We start from the raw sequence: 25,183 nt of genomic DNA on the forward strand, positions 1-25,183 counted from the left end.
AAGTGTTCCTCTTCCCTGGCTGGGTCCTGGCACATGGTCAATATATGAGAAAGACCTGCGGATTGGCCATTGCTATCTATGACCACATAGGGATATGAGATTTTTATGTCAGTTTTTATAAATTACCTGCCCAAAAAAGCAAATGTCAAACCAGAAGCCCTTAACTTTGTTGTGGCAACTTTTGCCTTTGTACAAAATAAATCTATAAAAACACAACACATAAAATAACGTAAACATAAGAAAAGAAGTTTTAAACCTAAAATTTGTGAGAACTGCAAACTTAAGAGACAGTTAAAACTGCATCCTTATGTAAAGGACACTCAAAACCCAAGTTGAAGCATTATCCATAAATACTTTAATCCCAAAGCTGAAAAATTTTGGCTGTTGATATGAGGATTGGTAGCAGCCTTAAGAGGTAATCAAAGTCTAAACTATAATGAAAATCTCAGTCCTCCTTTGACAAGAGATCTTGAAGTTTCTATTATTTCATTAATCACTTTCCAGAGCCATTTGGCTACAAATATGGCCCTTCTGACTCCAAATTCACTACATTCTGTCTAGATGATGTGTGTGCTACTAATGTAAAAATTGCAGGAAGACTTAGTTAGCATGGGCCTGAGATGTGCCAGGATTGACAAGTCTAAATAAGGTTAAGCATAGAGACTCCTTTTAAAGCACAGCCTTTTGAGCTTTTGACTTACTGTAGGTTTCAAATATAGAATAAAGAAATTTGACTCTAAAATGAAAAAAAATTATGAGTTTTCCATTATCATGTGAGAGTGGGGCATTTTTATTGGCTGCCACATAGAAATGTGATGCAATCATGCTTATTCCTTTATTTAAGAGAAGACATTTAAATTCTTATATCAACACATTCAACACATCTCACAACACAGTATCAGTATATCAACATATTCATTAACAACATGAAGCTGCTAGTTAAAGATTGGTACTCTTACTCTTATCTCTTGGGAGTATAAACTGTTATCTCCTTGCTGTTAAATATTTTATCTTTAAGGAAAATGTACTAGATTCTGGGATACTAAGTTTCCATAAGGCCAACTACACAAACCTCCCAGAGTTCTAGGGATGATAAAAATTATAGTTTGTAGTTACTTGCAGAAAGGAATATATATTGACTTCTATGACTTACCTTTGCGAAAGATTTTTTTTTTATTGTCTTAACTACTCCTTTTTTATTTTTCTGGCTTCCTTACTAACTTACATCTTCCCTGACCCCTTTCTCCATCATATCACTGAAGTTTGATCTTCATAAAAACTAGTGTCGAGGAGAAAGCCTATAAAGGTTGAAGCACAACACAAAGTTTTCACCTAGAATTTTGGGGCTAGTTACGTCTCTTTCATTTGCAAATACATCTCCCGTTTAATTTTATTCCAGTGTGTGAAATTTTTTTTCCTTTGCAGAGTTCTGCCTCAGGTCCTTCCATATACTATTTCCTTTTTCTTCTCTTGTTCCTGACCTGCTCATTTTTGAGGTATTCTCCATCCCCTGTGTCTGCTACTTCTGGGAACACCCTTCCCACTCTACCTCTCCCCAATATTTCTAAAATTCCTGGACATAACTATACCTCTTCTCTTCCCTAAAATCCTCCCATTTCCATTCTGAGACTTTTAAGGTGAGGAAAGGAGAAGTACTCCTTCCTTTTCAGTTTCCCTCTGTTACCCTTTATTTTTAATAGTGCCCTCATTGTTTTTGATTTCCCTCATGTTATTCTCTGATTTCTCTTAATCATTTTACAATTAAATTCACAATCTCCACTTTCCACTTCACCTTCAGTTTCAAGTGTGTCCTCTACTGTCACAACAGGGAATAAACAAGTGTCTATAAAGACAGAGTCAGTGACTCTCATTAAGGAATTGGGTTAAACTGGCAGCCTGTTCCTGTTCCAAATTCATGATAGGAAATGTATATCAAATAGACTTGTAGCAGTGCTGTAAAACCAGAAAAGGTGAGGGTATTTTTAATGGCCACAAATCCTTAATATTCCTAGAAAGATAAAAAGCAGATAAAATCCAATTAAAGGAAAGATACGTACTAGGAGAAACTTCTGAACGAGTTATGTGATAAAACTTTGTGATACAACTTTGGAGACAGCAGAAAAGGGGAAATCTAGACACTGAGCAGGGTCATTGTGTGGGATTTCCCACTTGAAAAAGTTGGACGTTTTAACCCATTCCACTCCAGTTTATTCCAAGCAGGAATCAATTTCAGTGTTTCCCCTTGGTAAGGAGATGTGAGGGAATATTTTTATCCAGGAGGCAAGGCAGCATTCCAGGTGTCTGACAGCATCCAGGAAGAAGGAGGGCAGACAGCTCCAGTTATCCAGCCCCTGAGAGTCCTTTCCTGATAGTACATCCTGTCTTTATCTCAGGGCACTTAGGTGGCTCTGATCATGTTTATGGCATTCATATAAAGGCTAATAGAGGTACAAAGTTGAGCAAACAATAGCAGAGCTAATCATTGAGAAAAAAGCAATATGAAAGAGAGACACCAAATGTAATCATCAGAAGATCCAACTACAAAAGAGATGTTAATAAAATAACTAGAATAAGGACTTTAGAATAAGTGTAAGTAATATACTCAGAGGAATATGAGATAGTAGAAAATAAAAATTTATTGTTGGAATAATAAACGAGCCCTCAACAGATGGGTTGAACATCAAAATGGACACAAGGAGGATATTATTAGTGAGATGGAAAACAAAACTGAGGAATATGCCCAAGATCCAGCACCAAAGGTTAAAGAGATGAAAAACTAAAGGAAAAGAGATATAGAAGATCGATCAAGAAATTTCAACATCTGTCTAGTGGGAGTAGCAGAAGAGAGTCAGAATGGTTGAGTCCAAGTAGAGAAGCAATATTTAATGAAATAATTGAAGAAAATATTTCAGTGCTAAACAGAGATAGGGGAGAGAGAGAGAGAGAGAGAGAGAGAGAGAGAGAGAGAAGCGAGAGAGAGAGAGCGAGTGAGCGTGAGAGTGAGATGTGTCTTCTTAAATACCAAGCACAAAGAATGACAAGAAAGCACTATCTTCAAAATTGTGTGGTGAAATATAGAGAATATCTTGAGTTTCTATAAGTAGTAACAACTTGTACAGAAGATAAAACATGACATCAAAGTTTTCATCATCAATATGGGAGGCAGGAAGATAAGGAAGCAACTCTTAAGTTGTAAGATGGAAAAGTATTAAGTATATTTAATTCTATACTTAAATAATATATGATTCAAGTGGGAGGGAATATAGACATTTTCATATCATAGAAGGACTCAGATGTTACTATGCACAAGCCATATCTTTGTGAGTGAAGAGAGAGAGAACCTAAAGGAACATATGAAACACAAACAAGGGTGAGCAAAGGAACAGATAAAAGTAATTTCTTAGTTTAAACAGTTATGCATCAAAAAATAATTTGTATCTAAATTTCCTAATGATTTAACAAGCAAGTTGGGAAATGGTGAGAGAGGGAAAGGAGTGAGGTAAGAGCATGCTCAGATTCTTGTCTAATTTGATAATAGGCTATAGAAACACATTAATTCCAAAATTGGTAGAAAATGTAAACAAAGTGTTAAAACTTGAAGAGTTATAACTATTGGAGGAATAGAAATAAGATGCATAAACTCTATTATTAGATTAAAAAACAGTACAAAGAAAACTAATTCGATGTAACTAAATCAAATGATAGGAAAACAGCAACAAAAAAAACCAGCAAAAAACCTGGTAAATAGAAAACTTGAGTAAGATTATATCATATTAGATCACATTGTTCATTGCAAATTAACAGATTTGATAATATCAACAGTTAAAGAGTGAGAGAATGTATACTCTCAGATACTACTGGTGAGAAGTAAATTGAAACCTTTTTTTAAGGCTTTATAACAAACATTTTAAAAATGATGCTAGTTTTCTTTCAGTGTAATTTGGCAGTATCTATTAGAATTTAAATTATGCAAACCTTTTGACCCAGTAATTGTACTTCTTAGGGTACATCCAAAAGAACTAAGTGGTGTACAAGCACAGTGAATTATTAGCAGGGATACAGTTAAATAAATACTTTGGAATACTATGTAGTATTACAAAGAATGAAGGAAATTAATACATACATGGAATTATCTAAAAAACTTTTTGAGTAAAAACAAGTTCAGAACAGTTCAACAGTAACATCACTTATGAAAAAGCACACGGAAATCAGGAACAGGGAAGAGATCCTTGGCTTATGTAGAAAGGGAGAGTGGAGCAGAGATAAATGTGGGGCGGGGCAAGAAAGATGTGTCTTCAATCACTACATCTCTGTCTATTGAGAGTCTGGCATTGGGGGTGGGGTTTGTTAAGTGGGAAATGCCAAGGTTGAATTAAATTGTGGGTCACTTTCACACAGAGAAAAACAATGCGGCTTTTCTGGCAGTTTCCTAAAGTGTGACTAAATGTGAACCACAGGACAGTGCTCAAGAAAATAGTTCCAGGTACCTGGTCCTGGCTGCTTCTCAGAAATATCACACATTAATTACGTTGGTCCAAGTCAAGTTTCAAACCTAATTACATCTGTGCCATTGTAATACCTATACACAAGTAATGAAGAAAATAAATGAAGCCCCTGAGACTTTAATATCTCAGGCACCATAATGGTGTAGGTATGTGTAAACACACCTAATTTTCTTAACCTCATTGGATTTCTTCCCATTGGATTTTCAGTAGGATATCAGCAAACCTGTGCATAACTAATCCTGAAGTACTTAAGGTCTTATATTCCAAATGGTTCTAAAACCTGTGTAAGTAAACCCTGCTTCACAGAGATGATTCCTGGAATCTCTCTTCATTATAATATTTGACCAGCAAGTAACATTCATTCTTTGCTATTGATTTTTAAATGTCCTTTGCATTTTCAGTAGAAGCTAATAATTGCTTATTTGAAGTATATTCTCATTTATGGATTATTCATTTATTGATATCCATTTTGGTGTTTTAACATATCTCATTTAACACAGTGACTGTGAGAGGGAAATATTATATCATTTTTAAAAATAAGGAAATTGAGTCTCAGGGGCGATATAATTTTTCCAAGATTGCCTAGCTATCAAGTGGCAGATCTGGAATTTTTCCCTCAGAGGTTTTGGCTCTGAAATTTTATTTTTATTATAGCACTGTATGTTATGCCTTCCATGTCATGCTGGCACTCATATCATGTTTCAAATCATTTGAGTCTTTCATATGTATATTTTCATATAAAATAAAAGGTTTATTTCCAGTTTGTCTTTTCAGCCTCTGACACAATGCTAGGACTAATGAAACCAGGGATTCTTACATTATCGTATCAAGTTAATTCATCATGAAAAACTGATTTAATACATTGGTTTAATGATCATTGCATAGAATACAAGGTTTTCATCATCGTAATGATGAATAATAGGGTTATGATAGTTATTTACATGTAAATACTGTAAAAAAATTTTTTTATGTTGAGATCTAAAAAGCAAGTATTCCATTTGGCAATTCAAGAGTCAACAGTCAACTCAGTTTCTTTAAAACACAATGATATTTCTTCTCTCTCAAGTAGCAGGCATATGATATTTTATAGTAGTACTTCCAAGATATTATTTGATATTCGATAGTATTCTTTTATTTGATAGTACTTACTGATTCTTTTCATTGTTTGGTACTTGCATATTTAGTGGTCTGGCTTGCCGTTTACTGAGATGTTGGGATGACCTCAAAACTATAGGTAGTTGCAGTTTATTTGAGCTGCTTCTATTTAAATAATTTTTTTTTTTTTTAGATTTTTGTAAGAGTTTATTTGAGCCAAACTGATGACATATGCCAGGGAGCAAGATCTTAAATGCTTCCTCCTTTTAAAAATCTTATGTTGGCATTGTCATCACATTTCTCTTGACTCAGCTACAGATTCCCCTCTAGCACATCAGATATTTCTCTGATCTTTCCACTATTTTCAGTCTTTATTTTATTGCCAAACCAGCACCATATTGCATCTGGACTATAGCAACATTCTAACAGGTCTTACTGTTAATTCTCTTACTCCATTGCAATTTAGTCCCCTTAGAGTAGCCAGAGTTACCTTTTATGTAAATTAGATCGTGAGGTTTGTTTAAAACTTTACAGACTTCCCATTTCACTTTGAGCACTGCTTAAATTCTCACCATGTTTTACAAAGCCATAAATGATCTGGCTTCTGCCTCGTTCTTGAGTTAATCATGTGTTACCAGTATCTGTCCACACTGGCTTGCTGTTCTTCAGAGGTACAAAGCTATCACTCCAGAGTCCTTGCAATGGCTGCTTACATTGTAATGCTGTTCCCCTCTTTCTTAGGATGGTTTGTCTGTGTCATTTATGCTTTATTTTAAATGCCCCACCCACAGCGAGGTTTCTTCAGACCAATTTAAAATTAGCCAAGATACTGTCAAATCACCTTATTTTAATTCTCTACATAGCACATATTGTCTAAAGCTTTCTTGCTAATTTACTTTTCTTTTTTCTTTCTTTTTGAATGGTCTTCCCTCCACAATAGATTGTATGACACACGAGGGTAGTATTCTTGTCTTATTAAGTAGAAACTCCCAAGTACCTTGCAGAGTGTATGGTAAATAGAAAATGCTTGATAAGTATTTTTAAATGAAACAATAATTTGTGCCTTTTATATATTTTATATATTTTCCCAGGTGAATCAAGTATACATTCTGATATTAGATTTTCTTCTCTATACAATTATATGGTAATTTTTTCTTTATTCTTAGTTTTCAGAAATTTGATTATGATTACAATGTGTCTTGGTATGGATAACCCTAGGTTTATTCTGTTTGGTGTTTGCTGAAACAATTTCTTTTTTTTTTTTAATTAAATGTTATTAACATCGGTAAATAACATTTTTCAGGTGTACAAGATTATAATTTGAAATCTGTGTACATATGGTAATGGAAACACTTCTTGACTAGGTAGGTTTGAGTCCTTTACCCAATTTTGAAATTTTAAATCATTATTCCTTCAAATATTTTTTCAGCCCTACTTTTTTTTCTTTTCTTTTCATGATTCTGAAGCCACAAATATTAGATCTTTTGTTATAGTTCCACAGTTCTCTGAGTTCTTGTGTGTGTTTTTTAAGTCAGTTTTCTTTCACTGCTGAATTAATTTTTCTTTGTTGTATCTAGAAGGTTACTGATTCTTTTCTGTCACCTCCATTCTGCTGTTGGGCCTATTTGTTGAGTTTTCGATTGGGTATACATTTTTCAGTTGTAAGATTTCCATCTGTTGCTTCTTTATTCTTTTTCTTTGCTGAATGTTTCTATTTTTTTAAGAAAAAATATTTCAGTTATATTTATGATTGCTTGTTGAAGCATTTTTATGGCAGCTGCTTAAAAATTCTCTTCAGATAATTCCAACATCTCTCATCTCAGCTTTGGTGCCTGTCAATTGTTTTTTCTCATTCAAGTTTCTATTCTCCTGGTTCTTGTTATGATGAGTGATTTTTTTATTGAATCTTTGACTATTTGGTTTTATACTATAAGTAAGACTCTGGATCTTCCTTAAACTTTATTTTAGTTGGTCTTCTATACTCTTCTCTGGTGGGGGAAGGCAGGGGTTGGAGATGCTGCTTTGTTATAGTTGGGTAGGGATAGAAATCTAGGTTCCTCACATGGTCTCCACTCACAGTTTGGCCTTTGAGGGACTGGCAGAGGTGAAAGGCTCAGCTTTCTAGCCAGTTCTGGTTTTCCTACCCCAGTACTGGTTTCTGTGGAGATTTCTGCTCTAGTCAGCTGTGATTCTCTGTATCTGCCCATCTCTCTCTCTCCAATTTGGGGGTAATGGTTTTCCTTGTGACATAATTTCTCTGAAGGATTAAGAGGAGTTATTGATTTTCAGTCTGTTCAACCTTTTACTTGTTAAAATGGAGTGATGACTTCATGCTGTACTGGAATCCAGAAGTCTAGTTTATTTACACCCAAATTAATCATTGTTTGATCATTGTTGTATATACTCAGTGTTTATACTTACTTATATATTTGCTAATATATTTACATGACATTCTACTGTGTTTAAAAACCTTATTCTGGTTCATTTTCCTTCCTTTTTACTGACATAAATTCTTTTAATGATGTTCTGTTTATGGTAAATATGGAAAATTTTTTTGATTTATTCTCCTTATGCTATCTTTAGTTGAATTACAGATTCACAGATGTCTTCAAACAATTGCAGTTCTGCTTCAACTTATCTTTCTGGTCATTATCTTCTCTTAAGACTTTGAAGTCCTTACTTAAGTGTCTTCTAGCTTCTAATGTTACTGATGAAGAGTTTATTACTTTATTTATTGTATTTTTTAAATTTAATTTCAAGTATATAGTACATTGGTTAGACATCTACATAGTCCATAAAATGATCTCCTCGGTTGTACCCTCCCTCCCCCGACCCTCTACCTAGCCAATGTATTAATGCTAACGGCATTCCCTGTGCTGTGCTTCCCATCCCCGTGACCATCCATCAGCTACTAATTTGTACTTCTTTAGCCCTTCACCCTATTCTCCCAGTTCCCCAAACCCCCGCCCCTCTGTCCATCACCAAATTGTCCACTATATTTGTGAGTCTGGTTTTGATTAGTTTGTTCTTCTTATTCCTTAGATTCTGCATGTAAGTGAAATTATATAATGTTTATCTTTCTCTGTCTGACGTAAATACCTTCTAGGTACATCAAAGCAATATCTTTTCCATCCTCTTCTTTTTCATATGTAGGTGTCTTGTTTTCTTATCCTTTCAGCTACTCTATCTTTTGGTTGGAGCACTTAATTCTGTTCCATTTAAGGTACTTATTGATAAGGATGTAATTGTTACCATTCTTTATTTCTGTTTTTGATACGTGTTTTTTTCTTCTTAAAGAAGTCCTTCCAACATTTCCTGTAATATTGGCTTGGTGGCAATAAATTCCTTTAGCTTATTTTTGTCTGGGAAGCTCTTTATCTGTCCTTCAACTCTAAATGATAGCTTTGCTGGATAAATTATTCTTGGGCATAGATCCTGGGTCTTCATCCTGTCAAATATTTTTGCCAAGCCCTTTTTCTTTTGAGAAATCAGCTGCCAGTATTATGGATTTTCCCTTGTAAGTAACTATCTGTTTTTCTCTTGCTACTTTTAATATTCTTTTTTTTTTTTTGCATTTAACCTTTGGCATTTTAATTATGATGTGTCTTAGTGTAGGCCTCTTTGAATCCCTGATTTTTGGAATTCTCTGAGCTACCTGGGGTTTTATGTCCATTTCCTTCACCAGGTTAGAGAAGTTTTCTAACATTATTTCTTCAAACAGCTGTTTAACATCTTGATTTCCTTCAGTTACGCTAATCAGATGAATATTTGGAGTCTTAATAGTTTCCTATATTTTCTTTAAATTGTTTTTATATTTTTGCCATCTTTTTTTCTTGCCATTCCAATTGAGTGTCGTGATTGGCTTTCCTGTCCTCTACATAGGGCATTTGATCCTCTTGTTTATTCACTTTGTTTATTCCTTTGTTTATTTCATTTAATATACTTCTCATCTCAGATGATGTGTTCTTCACTTCAGACTGGTTCCCTTTTATAATTTACGTTTCTATTTTTATGGTTTTTTTTTTTATCTCTGTTGAAGTTCTCACTGAATTTATCTACACTTCCCAAAAGTTCATTGAGCATCTTTATAACCAGTGTTTTGAACTCTGCATTTGTTAGATTACTTGTCCTATTCTCTCATATGGTTTCTGCTTCTTTGTCTTGTCATTTTGACTGCCTTTCCGTGTTTGTTTCTAAGTCTTCCGATCTCATTAGTGTGGATTTGTGCAGTAGGTGTCCAGTGGCACAGTCCTGAGAGGGATTCAGCTGTAGGCCAAACTTAGCCCAAGCCTCTATCCCTTTGGGGCCACCTGTTAAGATTCAGAAAAGAATCCACAGATGCTGTGCCTATGGTTGCCTCAAAAGGCCACACCAGAAACCAAGGCCAGCTGCCTCCTCCAGTGTGAGTCTCAGCAAGGAGCACCCAACTAGCTGAGGATGCACCTGGGTGTGGCTTCGGTGGGGCTGTGAGTGGGGGAAGGCAGGGTTTCAGGGAATCCTCTGTGCAGAGCGACCTCTGTTGTCCAATCTGATGACCTCACGGCTATGGTGGCGCTGTGTCAGCATACAGGAAGCGGGGAGAGCTCAACAGGGAATAGCGGATACTGCCGGCACTTCTGTACAGAACGAGTCTCGCTTTGGCCTTCACTACAACAATGTCTCCCTATAAGTCCCTGGTGCCCCCTGCATGCAGCCAAATGGGCAGTGGTGCTCAGAGTGAGCAGGTCTATCACCATTAAAATCTGCTCGCGGATGTGGCCCCTTTAAGAGGTGTCTGCTGCTGCTGCCTCCATCTCACTCAGTCGCTTGGGATGGGCAGCCCCGGGTCTCCACCCCGTCCTACCTTCTGCTATTGTAGGGTGCTTTCTTGGACTTCTCCAGGTTGTATGGCTTGTACCTCTAGATCCCAGATGATTTTTCCTTGCTGCTGCTCTTTGTTTCCATCACTACTTTGATTTGGTCACCGGAGGGATGAACAGAGCCTCTATCGTCTATGCCATTTTTTTCCCTGTCTTCATTCTTGTATTTTAAAAAAGTTTTTAATTTCCTCTCCTACCTCATGGCACCTTCCATTTTCTGAAGCTGTGGCCTTTACCCTAACCTCTGGGATGTTTCTTCTTTCCCCCACGCTTTCCTCTTCCCTGGAGGTCTTGCACGCTATTACTTTAAATGTCATGCCTTCATAGGTAATTATTTATCATTGGCTAATTTAAATGTTTTTCTTTGTTATTTTTCATTTTTACTATAAGACGATTTATTTTCATTTATTTTATTTGTCACTATTTGTGCTTGCTAAATATGAGAATTTATATTTTTCATCATTTTCAAAAATTCTCAGCCATTATTTTAAAAACTACTTCTCTCCATTCTATTTTTTCTTTCTTCTGGAACTTGCATTGAATGTGAAAATGAGGCCTTATTCTATCTTCTAAATTAACAAATCTTCATTTATTTGTACTTTTTTGGTCTCTGTATTTTCAACAATACCTTCATATCTATTTCTAGGTTACAGATTTTTAAGTTGTGTCTAATGTTCTATTTAAACTATTCCTTGAGTTTTAATTAAATGACAGCATTTTTCATTTCTAGTACTTTTATTATTTTTAAAAAATTTTTATGTAGTATATTGAGCCTTTTCAGATTTTTAATATATTATATTTAAACATTTTAAACAATTATTTTTATACTTTTTAAGGTAATTCTATCATCTGAAATCCTAGGGTATAAACTATTCCTTACTTATGCTAATTCTTACTTATGGTAGCTCATTTCTTCTTAGGTGTGGTAATTTTGAATTTTGCATTAATCACTGGTGTGTCTTTATCATTGTGGGAATTTTTGGGACTTGTCACGAAGATCTGTCTCTCCAGATAATATTGGCATTGGCTCTTTGAGCCAATGTTTAGTTATCTATTGCTGATAACCTATACCAAAATATGGTCTACAAGAACCATTTTATTTTTTCTCATAAATTTATGGATCAGGAATTGGGAAAGGCTCATCTAAGCTGTTTGACAGTGACCCATGTAACATCATCAGTTACAGCTGTGACTGCAGAATCCACTTCCTAGATGGGGTCTTCATTCACATACTTGGGCTGCATGGGCCAGTTGTTAATGTTAGCTATCTGCTGGGAGTTCAGCTATAGCTGTCAACTGTAGCTGACAACTATATATTGTCATTCCATGTGGGTTAGGCTTCTCACAGCATGGACTTAAGTCCCCAGAGGTATGGTTTCAATGATGAATATTCCCAGAATCCTAAAAGGAAGCCTCACAGCTTGTTAGGATCTAGCATCAGAAGTCCCAGAACATTATTTCTGCTTGTCAAGCAAGTTACTAAATCCTGCTTAGAATCAAGTGGTTGGTACTTGAACTCCTCCCTCAGTAGGAGTATAGTACAACAAATTTGCATTCATCTTTATGCTGTCACAGATGTACCTTTAATATATAATGTCTGTTTTGTATTATTGCCAATGCACGACTATTTTATGATAATTCAGAGTTTAGAGTTTTACACTGAACAAGGAGTTCAAATTCAAATCCCAATTCTCTATCAGGATAAACCAATTATAATTACTTCTTAGAACAGGAGATTTATGTTGTCGTTTCTTTCTCTTAGGAACTAGGCAGAGACAGAAAATTCTCCTTCTCATTTCTCTGTTGGCTAATTAAAGGATATTTTTAAGACTCATTCCACTGAGGTTGAAGGCAAGGGTTTCTTGAATTGTGAGTAGATAAGTTAAAGAGGGCATGAGAGTCTCATTTTTAACTCTATAAGCTGCATGATCCCAGACGCTTATCCCCAGTGCCTGCACAGCTATTAAGGCACAAGGTTCTTAGTTGTAGAGACTGGCAAATGTCTCTAGACAATTGCAGTTCTGCTTCAGCTTATTTTTCTAATTACCAACTCTTACATCATTTCTGGTTGGTGGAGATTTCCATTATTATATGAAAGCTCATTTCTGCATTCTGAACTTAAAAAAATATTTAAATTAGTAGTTTATCCAAGTATTTTATTGAAAAATGTTTTAGGATATTTCTTTAATTTTAATATTTTCATTCTTTTGATTAAACCTTAATTTTATGTTAGGTGAAATGACTTTTTGATATTCCTTTAATTTATATATTATTTTCGTAGTCTCACCTGGCTAGCCTAATATAAGCATGTGGGCATTTTGTCAGCATATTCTAATATATATGTTATTCATGTGTAATTATGAAATGTATCCTTTTGTTAGTACCTATAGTATCTAAAGTACAATTAATGACCCAAAGTGGATTTATTTCTCGTGTTGCTCTCAGGATTAACCTCTATTTGCAGCTTCCATTTACAGCCAATCTGTAATGAATCCTGGAAACAGTGTGGTCTAACACAACAGATTTCTCACTTCCAGTATACTTCCAGTATATTCTGTTATCAACATTTCCTCATATTCCAGGCTGATGGAAGTACTATTTTTTTTTACAATCGTATCATGTAGAATATGTCACTGTGGAAAAGGAAGAGAGAGTTGCCCACTGGCAATTTAATCCAGAAGAGATACAGTTCATTGGCATGTACTGTTCACAGTCTCATCTCACTGTGAGAGAGCTGGCAAGTGTGGTCTCCAGTGTGATCAAGAAATAGAAGCAAGCTGGATATTGGTAAACAGTGTATAAGGTCCATCACTTTGAACATCCTGGTTCTCATTAGGTTCTTAAGACATCATCGCTGTAGGTGTTCATTCAGCAGTCTGATCAAATGATGCAAATGTGAGAGCATTAGATAAAAGTGAGATCAATGTTTTGATTTTTTAGTAAGTTGAATGGTAAAGTAAATATATTAATTATGAGATCATTTAATTTATTCTAATATCCGCCAGTTTTTATTTCAACAGGTATCATTCCAAATAAGATGGAGACTAGAAACCACACTGTGGTGACAGAATTCATTATTTTGGGGTTAACAGAAGATCCTACGCTTTGTTCTGTCTTCTTTGTGGTTTTCCTGGGAATCTACGTTGCTACCATGTTGGGCAATATCAGCATAATCATGTTAATCCAAAGAAGCCCTCAGCTTCACACTCCAATGTACCTTTTCCTGAGTCATTTGGCTTTTGTGGATATTGGGTATTCCACATCAGTCACACCTATCATGATTGTGAGCTTCCTGAAAGAGAGAACTACTATCCCTATTGCTGGCTGCATAGCCCAGCTTGGCTCTGATGTTATGTTTGGAACAGCTGAGTGCTTCCTGCTGGCTGCCATGGGCTATGATCGCTATGTGGCCATCTGCTCCCCACTTCTCTACCCTACACAAATGTCTCCCAGGGTCTGCATCATCCTACTGGTTGTTTCTTATCTGGGTGGATGTGTGAATGCGTCATCATTTACTGGCTGTGTATTGAGCCTGACTTTCTGTGGACATAATAAAATCAACCATTTCTTCTGTGACCTCCCACCACTAGTGAAGCTTTCTTGTACCCATATTTATGTTGCTGAATTATCTCCTGCCATCTCAGCTGGGTCAATCATTGTAATCACACTGTTTATCATAGTTGTTTCATATCTGTACATCCTACAGTCAGTCTTGAAGATGAACTCTACTGAAGGAAGGCACAAGGCCTTCTCTACTTGCACTTCCCACCTTACTGCAGTCACTTTGTTTTATGGGACAGTCACATTTGTTTATGTCATACCTAAGTCCAGCCACTCACCTGACCATATTAAAGTAGTGTCTGTGTTTTACACGGTGGTGATCCCCATGTTGAACCCCCTGATCTATAGTCTTAGGAATAAAGAGGTGAAAGAGGCCTTGAAAAAATTGATGGCTAGAACACATTGGTCATGTTGAAAGAAATCCATTGTGATTCCAGAGATTGCAAAATGATAGTTTGGGAAAATGTGTGATGGATGTTTCTGGTATCCATTAGCCTTGTTCTTTTATGTGAAGAAATATCTCAAATATAAAATGCCAGTATGTTTCTTAATGACAATTTTAATTTGTAATTTTCTAGAGTCACCAGATATATCATTTTCATGAAAACCTGCTGGATTCAAATTAAATATGTATATTTTAGAGTTAGGATACCTGGAGAATATAGTTTCACCTTTCTCTTATTCATTTTAGAGAGTCTATGATTAAAACTTTTTTTTCTAGTAAGTTACGTATTTAAAGGGTATCATTTTATAAGTTGACATCATGTACTCAATGAAAATGCAATTTATGGTAGTACTGACAGTCCAGGTCACTTTCTCTGGAAGATTTAGCTTCTCTTATACAGGGTTGCCATAATTTTTGGAAGTAGTGATGCTAGAGTCTTGGAAAAGTTTCATTCCCACTTAATCTAAGCTAGACAAAATTTGTTTCACATATTTGACATCAGGAGACTCAATCTAGATAACAATGAAGGCAGTCTGAAGGCTTAGCCACTGAGAGTTCCTATAAGTTTTTCCTACTACTGAAAGGTTTGTCTGCAAAGGTTTGTCTTTGAGTCTTTGCAGACAAGCTTTGGAATGGTAGGAAAAGCTACAGCAAAGTGGTGGTAGAAAATTCCACTACAGCAGAGCAGAACTATCAGCAAGCCAGTTGGTATTTCTAGGAAATAAAATTTCGAATTAAGACACTCAGGCTGATGCAAGCATGGAATGTACCTGCCATTCTTTATATCTCTCAAGAAAATGTTTCTTACCACTTTTGTCATTGTTTTACTTTGGTGTGTTGTGTAAGCCCTTCTTTTTTGTAGCTCAAGTGCCTGACTTAAGCTTTGATTGTGGAGGTATCAAGTTCAAAAATGGCTATGTGTATAAACACATTACCAGTGGCTTGAGTAGATAAAGAGCCAGGCTGTCTTCCACCCTCAGGATCCATAGATAACTGACCACTTGGACTGTTTGTATTTTCTTTTCTCATACTTTAAATTCCTGCGCTTATATTTTAAATTTAGCAATAAAGAGTGAGCTCCAAAAATCCTAGGCTCCTACCCTCAACTTTAATAAAAGCTGTCTCTAGAAACAAAGAAGGAGGGTCAATTCAACAAAAAAATATAACTATTGTAAATATATATGCACTTAACATCAGAGCACCTAAACATGTGAAACAAATATTGATAAATTTGAAAGGAGAATGACAGCAACGTAATTATAGTAGATTTCAATACTGCAATTTCAATAATGGCTAGAACACTCAGCCATTATTGAACCTGACAGACAAATACAGGAGTACTCACTCATCCACAGTGGAATGACACTTGAAATAAATGACAGTAAGTAATGGAAAAAATTCCAAATACATGAAAAATAAATAATACACACTTAAATACCACTGGGTCACACATTTTATGAGACCAATATTACTCTGAAACCAAAACCTGATAAAGATAACACAAGGAAGTAAACTACAGACCAATCTCTCTCATGAACGCAGATGCAAAAATCCCAAATAAGATATTATCGAACCAAATAAAGCAACATATTAAAGAGAAGGTACATCACATCAAGTAGGCTTCATCCCAGAGGCACAGGGATGGTTCAACATATGCAAATCAATTAATGTGATACACCATATAAATTAAAAATAAGAATCATAAGATCATATCAATAGATGCAGAAAAAGCCTTTGACAAGATACAACATCCATTGACGATCAAAACACTGAACAAAATTGGTATAGAAGGAAAGTACCTTAACATAATAAAGGCCATCTATGACAAACCTCAGCCAACATTATACTTAATGGTGAAAAATTAAAAACTTTCCCTCTAAGATCAGGAACAAGGCAAGGCTATCCATTATCATCATTGTTATTCAACATAACATTGGAAGTCCTAGTGAATGCAGTCAGACAAGAGAAAGATATAAAAGGCATCCAAACAGGAAACAAGTCAAACTGTCACTATATGTGGATTACATGATTCTCTATATAGAAAACCCTAAAGGCTCCACAAGAGCACTACTAGAAACAATAAGCAAATACAGTAAAGTTTCTGGATACAAAATTAATGTTCAAAAATTCATAGCTTTTCTATATTCTAATAATGAAGTGTCATAAAAAGAAGTAGAAAAAATAATTCCTTTTGCCATTGCAACAAAAAGAATAAAATACCTAGGAATAAATATAATGAAACAAGTGAATGATCTATATAATAAAAACTATAAGACCATATTAAGAGAAATCAAAAAAGATACAAAGAAATGGAAAGATATTTTGTGTTCTTGGATTGGAAGAATCAACATAGTTAAAATGACCATATTACCTGAAGAATTATACAGATTTAATGCAATCCCCATTAAAATCTCATAGGCATTCTTTAAAGAAATAAAACAAGAAATCATCAGATTCGTAAGGAAACAAAAAGACCCTGAATTGCCAAAGCCATCTTGAGGAAAAAAAAAATGAGGCTGGAGGCATCACTCTGCCTGACTTCAAATTATACTAGAAACTGACAGTAATCAAAACCGCATGGTATTGGCAGCAAAATAGACATACAGACCAATGGAATAGAATCGAGAGTCCAGAAACAAACCCATATTAATATGGGCAAATAATTTTTGACCAAAAGCCAAAAACATACAGTGGAGAAAGGAAAGCCCCTTCAATAAATGGTGCTGGGAAAATTGAAAAATTACCTGCAAAAGAATGAAACTTGACTGTTGTCTATTACCACGTGCCAAAATTAACTCAAAATGGATTAAGGACTTGAATATAAGACCTGAAACAATAAAATGCATAGAAGAAGACATAGGAACTAAACTCAAGGACCTTGGACTTAAAGAGGATTTTATGAATTTGACCTTAAAAACAAGGGAAGTAAAAGAAAAAATAAATAAATGGGACTACATCAAACTAACAAGTCTCTGCTCAGCAAAAGAAATCATCAACAACGTAAAGAGAGAACCATCCGAATGGGAAAATATATTTGGAAGCAAAACCTCTGATGAGGGCCCAATATCCAAAATATGCAAAGAATCCATACTACTCAATAAGAACAAAAAAACAAATGATCCAGTCAAAAAAATGAGCAGAGGACCTTAACAGACACTTCTCTCTAGAAGACATAGAAATGGCCAACAAATATATAAAAAGATGCTCAACATTGCTAGTTACTAGGGAAATGTAAATCAAAACCACAATGAGATACCATCTATACCTGTTAGAATAGCTGTAATCAACAGGACAAACAATATCAAATGTTTGAGAGGTTGCAGAATAAAAGGAACCCTCATACACTGCTGGTGGGACTGCAAATTGGTACAGCCACTATGGAAAACAGTATGGAGGTTCTTCAAAAACCGAAGAATTGATCTACCATATGATCCAGCAATCCCTCTGCTGAGTATTTACCTCAAAGACTTGAAAACCCATATCTGAAAAGATATTTACACACCAATGGTCACAGCAGCATTATACACAGTGGCCAGGACATGGAAGCAACTGAAGTGTCCTATGATAGACGATTGGCTAAAGAAGCTGTGGTACATATATACAATGGAATATTACCCAGCCATAAGAAGAGATGAAATACTGCCATTTGTGACAACATGGATGGACTTCGAGATAATCATGCTAAGCAAAATAATCCAGGCAGAAAAAGTTGAAAATCACATGATGTCATTTATATATGGGATATAAACCTAAAAGCAACAAATGAGCAGGACAGAAAAACAGAAACTCATGGACATGGACAATGGACTAGTGGTTACCAGAGGGCAGGGGTAGGGAAGAAGGGAAAGCCCATCCAGCAAGTTGTTTTGTTTTTAATTTTGCTGATTTTTTTTTCAGTTCTACCAATTTTCACTTGGTTATTTTTATAGCTTCTGCTTGCTGAGATTTCCCATTTCTTTTTCATTTTTTTCAAGAAAATTAATGATTGCTTGATGAAGCATTTGTTTTATGACTGCTTTAAAGTTATTGTCAGATGATTTCAACACCTTATTTGTTTTGGTGGTGGTATATGTAGTCTTCTCTCATTGAAGTCGTGATTATTTTCCTGTGTAGTATGACAAGTAGTTTTTTTATTATATCATAGGCATTCAGGATTATGTAGTGTGAGAATCTGGAACATAATTAATCTTTTTTAGAAGAATGTTTTCCTGTTGTGTCACTGCAATAACCATGCGAGTGTGTATGTTTGGCTTTCTGCTGGACACTACTGACACAACTCTGGCAGAAATGGAGTGCTGACTCACACTGCCTCCTTGCAGATGAGTGAGGTGGACATTCAATTCAACCATCTTCCTTGTCTTCTCTTCAGTGACAGTGTGAGACTGACTTACGTGACTCCTGCCTTCCAAATAAGCTTAGCTCCTAGTTGGGCCCTGCTGAAGGGGGAAGTGGAGAGCTGGTTCATACCGTTTTGTTGCTGCAGGGCTGAGGTGGAAGCTCAGCTCACCACTGGCTCACTCAGGAGTAGGATTGGTGTCAGTGTGAGCAGAACACTATTAGCCCTACTTCATTGTTTCATTGCTATCAAATGACAGTGGAGCTCAATTCTTCACTATACTCCACTGACACTACTCTAGCAGGGGAACTGAAGGATGGGTGGGGTGGAGATCTGCTCCCTGCTTGGCCTCACTAAAACCTGAGAGTGGTAAGGTGCAGATTTTCCATTGGGTTAGTCTGGAGTAGAGATGGTATTGCTGAAACATTTTCTGTTCTGTTAAGGTCACCTTTCCCCTATTTCTTTGCCTAGGAAATCAGGCTTTTCTGAGAGCTCTTTGTATCTGTGTCTCCGGTGGTTCTAGGTTGGAGGCTTAGGGTAGAACCCTGCCCTGGATCTGTGGAAGTGATAAGGAACCCAAGGATCACCACCATGTTAGTTCTCAGGTTTCTAAGTCTCTACACATCTGCCTTTATCTTCTTCCTTCAAAATCTTCATATGCTTTTTTGTTGTGTTACAGTTAGGTTTTGTTTGTTTGTTTGTTTGTTTTTTAATAAAATGGAAGTCCCTAGAAGAACAGTGCTACATAATTTTCAATGGAACCCGAAGTCTATCTTTAACAAAATTAAAGATATTAATTTATATCCCTATATATTTTGTGCCAGAATGTTCTATTACAAGTTAGCCTGAGATATCTAATGTAGAGGCCTCTGCACTTATTCTTAATAGAAATAGTTGGATAGAAAGAAATATGTCCAAGATGAGTAAAGTCCTCCATGAATGAAATACAATTGACCTTTAAACAATGTCAGGTTTAAGGGCCCAGAACTCCCATACAATAGAAAATCCGTGTCTAACCTTGGCTCCTTCAAAAATTAAATACTAATAGTCTACTGTTGATACCAAATTTTACAAGTAATATAAACTGTCAGTTAACACATATTTTGTATGTGTATTGTCTACAAAATGCTGACAATAAAATAAGCTAGAGAAAAGAAAATTTTGTTAGGAAAGTCATAAGTAAGAGCAAATACATTAACTGTATTTGTTGAAAAAAAAAATCTGGCAATAAGTGGACTCTCACAGTTCAAACCTGTATTGTTCAAGGGTCACTTGTATTTTCAAAGAGCCCCTCTGTATTTCCCTCAACAGAGGATATGCCTGGAAGAGAGTTAAATTATTAAGAAGATATTTGTAACTTTTATATTTTGCTTAATTTTTACATATGTTAGTTACATCCTCTTTAACATACAAATTGTGGGGAGGAGCTTCATAAGGTTATTAGGATTAATGGGGTTAATACTTACAAATCTCTGAGAACAGTTGTAAACAACGTCATATTCTTAGCTCATATTGCAATACTGTTACTACTGATACCACTACTAGGAGTAACATTTGACTTCTTGATCTTCGAACTTCCTAGCCATGCAGACATATAAGAAAGACATTCGTCTCAGGACATTTCCAAAACATTTAATAAATAGGCTCAGATTCGAATCGCCCATTTGAGTTTATTAGTGTGAACACAAGGGCATAAATGTGGTGAGCCTGAGTTCGTGCAATGGCCTGTCACAGTTGTAGCAACATCTGACACAAACATTTAATCACTTGAATTAGCATGCAGCATTCAACAGATAGTGGCCAGGATTCAAAACCAGCAGTCACTGGTTCATGTGAAAGCAAAAGTTTCATTCGGCCATCCTAAAAACTCTTATAATCTCCTGAGTAATAGGGGCTCTAGGAGCATCTTTTGTTCCAATGTTTGTTCTCGTCCCCCCCACCCCACCCCATTTCTGGCACAGAGCTCCTAAATACCCTGGAATTTCCTGAGTAACAAGAGCATCTTTTGTTTTAATGAAGCAACTGTTAGGTTCCTTGATAGCTTCAGGATGAGGGCTGGTCACCAGAAAGACCAAGCCATGATTAGAAGCTGGTAACTTTCTGCCTGACCCCTGTTCTGCAAGTAAAAGATAGGGTTGGAAATTGATTAATGCTGGTCAGGTAGCTTCCATAAAAATCCTTAAACAATGGTGTGGAGAGCTTCCAGGTCGGTGAACACATCCACATGCCAGATGGATGGTGACTCCAGTAACATGGTGACAGAAGCTCCTGCCCTGGGAACCCTTCCAGATCTTCAGTTATGTTTCTGCATTTGGCTACTGATTTGTATCCTTTCTGATAACCTGGTAAATATAAGTAAATGTTTCCATGAGTTTTTTGAGCCATTGCAGCAAATTATCAAACCTGGGAGAGGGTTGTGGGCTAATCCCCAACTTTGTAGCTGGCTGGACAGAAGTTTGAGTACCCTGGGGACCCATTACTTACAATTGGTGTCTGAGGTAAGGGCAGTCTTGTGGCACTGGGCCCTTAAACCTGTGAAGTCTGACACTACCTCCAAGTAGTTAGCGTCACAATTGAATTTTTAAAATTGGGCATCAAACCGGTGTTCACATATTTTGAAAATATTGGTTTTCCAATTGGTTGTTGGTGGTGGGAGATTAGCACATATTTGGTTGTAAGTAGAAAAACAGTTCTTTTTTACCCATAACTTAAATCATTTCATATTTTCAAATTTATCTGTTATGTTTTAGTCTTTGCTATGTATTTTCTTCTTAAAGTTTACACTATTATAGGTACTCTGCATTTTAACTTAGCAGCATATTATAAATATTTTCCATTTTATCATCTCTTATATCTCCCAATCATCACTTCTTTCATCCCATTGTACTGAGATGTGGACTTCTATGATCTAAGTCTTGCTTTCGGCTGCTCGCAAGAGTTGTGCTTTGGTCTGGGAATGCCTGACTACGGAAAATCTCTGCACATTTTCTGGTCTCATGGAAGCAAATGAGGGTAGATTGTTATACAAGAAATATATTTAATGCAATCTCTGACAACATTTTGATTGTTTTAATGGGTTCTAGTTTTCTCGTAAATGCAGACTATAGAACTATGATTGTTAACAGATTAATTTCAATGCTAAGAATTAAAAGATACCCTCTTTGATTCTTACAAATAAAGTTACATTATGCCAAATGAGAGTGTTTTTTAAAATATTTGTTTAAATATGGATAGACTTCTATCAAATCACGTGATTGTGGTGCCCAGACCTGATATCCTAAGAGATGGGAATCAGCACAGTTTTCCCATCCTCATGCCCGTTTGACATGTCTTCAAAGCCTGTAGAGAGCCAGATCTGAGCCAGACCTGATCGAAGCATTGACAAAGCCATGTTTCACAATGTGTTGTGGATCCTGTGGCTGAAACATTGGCAAAGCTATGTTTGGCTGTGTTGTAGATCATGTAGCCGAAGCATTGGCAAAGCCATGCTCGGCTGTGTAGCAGTCTGCTAAGAACAGAGAAGCTAAACACTTAACATTCAGCTGCTTCTAGTTTACCATTGATAATGAGGTACAGACAGGACTGGGGAAATTATTGCTGCCAGCAAGCGCAAGTCTTGAGAAGAAAACTTCTACTCCCTCCTTGACTTTCAAAAGTATATAATAAACACAGTGAGCTTGACTTGGGATCACTGCATCTAAGCAAACTGCGGTGTCCCACCTAGCCCCTCATTTTGTGTATACTGTCTTGGTGTTTTTCTCCATCCTTCCGTCGCCCGCTCTCAGGTATATTAACCCTCTTGCCGTGTAGGTCTCAGCAACAGCCCAGATTTTCCTGGGGGTAGACTTTGTTCAAGGGACTGATACAAAGTAACAGCTTAGGCTTGATTGCTCTGCTGAAACACTAGGTGAGTGGCACTGCCAAAATCATCAGACCAATTTAGACATTACAGTACACATTAAGTGCATGGAATCAAATAACTTGATTCCTAGAATCAGAGGACTTGAGTAAACATTTCTCCAGATAAACTATTATCTTCTTAAGACACAGAACTCTAATCTATAAATTGAGAGAAATTTATAATCATGGGATTGCTGTGAATAATAAGTGAAGAAGTTTAGTGGTTTTAAACCGAGATTTTCTGGATTCAGATGCTGGTGCCACAGTATGCTAGCTGCATGGATTGCAGCAATGTAATTAATGTCTCTGTGCCCCAAATGATTTTTTTGTGTGTGTAAAATAAAAATAATAGTACTGCTTCATAGGGTTTTGGTAAGGAATAACCCAGTTAATATATGTCATAGTAAGTGAAATTATTGTTTGCTAGATTAATTAAATGAGAAAAAGTACTTGTAAGAATAGTAACAATTACAGTAACAATATTTGGTTTACTAGTGAATAAAAGTGAGAGTTAGAGGAGGCATGAATTTAATCTAAGCAATCAGTTACACAGTCTACATATTTGGTAGAGCTAAATGTAATACAGGTAAATAAAAACTTTATAATTCATCGGACAGGAATGGATCCTAAGAATGTATTCTGACAGTTGCCTTTCTCAGGGCCTCCTTTACCTCTCTGTTCCTCAGACTATAGATGAGAGGGTTCAACATGGGGATCACCACTGTGTAGAACACAGATACCACTCTGTTCTGGTCAGTCGAGTAGCTGGATTTGGGCATCACATAAATGAAGGTGATTGTTCCATAGTAGAGAGTAACTGCAGTGAGGTGGGAGGTGCAGGTGGAGAAGGCCTTGTGCCTCCCTTCAGTGGAGCGCATCTTGAGGACTGTGACGAGGATGCAGATGTAAGAGAGTGATATGACAAACACTGTGACCACAATGATGGATCCAGAAGAGATGGAAGGGATGATTTCAATAATGGAGATATCTGAGCAGGAAAGTTTCAACAAAGGGGAGAAATCACAGAAAAAGTGTTCTACCTGATTTGGTCCACAGAAAGACAGACTCAATAAACAGCCAGTAAATGTCCAGCCATTCGCACATCCACCCAAGTAGGACATCCCCACTAAGAGAATGCAGATTCTGGGGGACATGTGGGTGGAGTAGAGCAGTGGTGAGCAGATGGCCACATAACGATCATAGGCCATGACAGCCAGCAGGAAGCACTCAGCTGTTCCAAATATGACTACAAAACAGAGCTGGGCTTCACAGCCAGTGACAGGGAGGACTGTTTCATGGCTAAGGAATCCTATAAGCATTAAAGGTGTGATTGACGTGGAACACCCAATGTCCACAAAAGCCAAATGGCTGAGGAAGAAGTACATTGGGGTGTGCAGCCTGGAGCAGCTTCTTATTACAGTGATTATACTGATGTTGCCTACTATGGTGACAACATATATTCCTAGAAATATCACAAAGAAGATGACACTAAGTGTAGGATCCTCTGTTAACCCCAAAATGATGAACTGTGTCACGCTGGTGTGGTTTCCAACCTCCATTTCCTCTGAATTATTCCTGTTGAGGGAAATGTCAATAATCATTTGTTTTATACTTTTGTTCCACATATTCCCAATTTTCTTTGGTTATTCCTCAGACACATTTAGAGTGATTTCTTCCTCTCCCCAGCCTATAAATATGGTGTTCCACAGGATTATACACGCGCACACACATATACATATAGATGTGTATACACAGATATACACACATATACATATACATACATATACATACACACATATACATATATATGTATGTATATGTGTATATGTATATATTTTGTCTCTTCTCTCTTCAAAAAGGAGCATTTCAGCCTTACTCTCTGGGATCTCAGTTATATCTTTCATTTATCTAATTTTAATTTTAAAATACCTTTTCGACCTTGGCTCTTACTTTGATCTCTCCCCCATGGTTCAGATCTATAGTTTCAGTTAATTTTGGAGTCGTCATTTGGAAACCCCACAGATATCTCAGACTAAGCCTCCTGAATACTAAACTCATCCTTTTCTAGGACCACTCTTTCTACATTCTGAATCTGTGGAATGACACCACCATCTACCCAATCTCTCATGTCTGAAACGTGGGAGCCATCCTAGCCTTTCCCTCTCATTGTGCCATATCTAGTATAATTCTATTGATTCTGTCTACAATTTAGTTCCCAATTATATTACTTCATCTCGCTTCCATTCCTGGTATACCTACTTTAATTGAGGGTCTGGTCGGTTTTCCTCATTTTATTTTTCTCTTTTCGTTGTTACTTTCATTCTTGTCTCTTATAACTCACAATACATCTGCCAAAGTGACCCCTTGCCAAAGTAAAAAGCAGTGATACCAAAGGAATCTTCTAAGTCCTTCATTGCTTCCTTAAACCTTCATAATGAAACCTAACTTCTTTATCACAGCACACTGTATACTTTCAGATATA

The 25,183-nt window shown here is 36.4% G+C and overlaps 2 protein-coding genes across 2 annotated transcripts; one reads left to right on the top strand and one right to left on the bottom strand.

The window, feature by feature from the left end:
- Positions 1-12,716: 12,716 nt before the first annotated feature.
- LOC107499147 (olfactory receptor 481-like) lies at positions 12,717-16,135 on the top strand. Its single transcript, XM_016123057.2, has one exon. The coding sequence runs from the start codon at positions 13,497-13,499 to the stop codon at positions 14,433-14,435; it is 939 nt and encodes a 312-aa protein (XP_015978543.2). The 5' UTR covers positions 12,717-13,496; the 3' UTR covers positions 14,436-16,135.
- Positions 16,136-23,327: 7,192 nt separating this feature from the next.
- Positions 23,328-24,326, bottom strand: LOC107499145 (olfactory receptor 491). Its single transcript, XM_016123052.2, has one exon. It carries the CDS (start codon positions 24,324-24,326, stop codon positions 23,328-23,330), a length of 999 nt encoding a protein of 332 aa, XP_015978538.2.
- Positions 24,327-25,183: the final 857 nt, after the last annotated feature.

Source organism: Rousettus aegyptiacus, unplaced genomic scaffold (assembly GCF_014176215.1).
Source record: "Rousettus aegyptiacus isolate mRouAeg1 unplaced genomic scaffold, mRouAeg1.p scaffold_m13_p_5, whole genome shotgun sequence".
Lineage (NCBI taxonomy): Eukaryota > Metazoa > Chordata > Mammalia > Chiroptera > Pteropodidae > Rousettus > Rousettus aegyptiacus.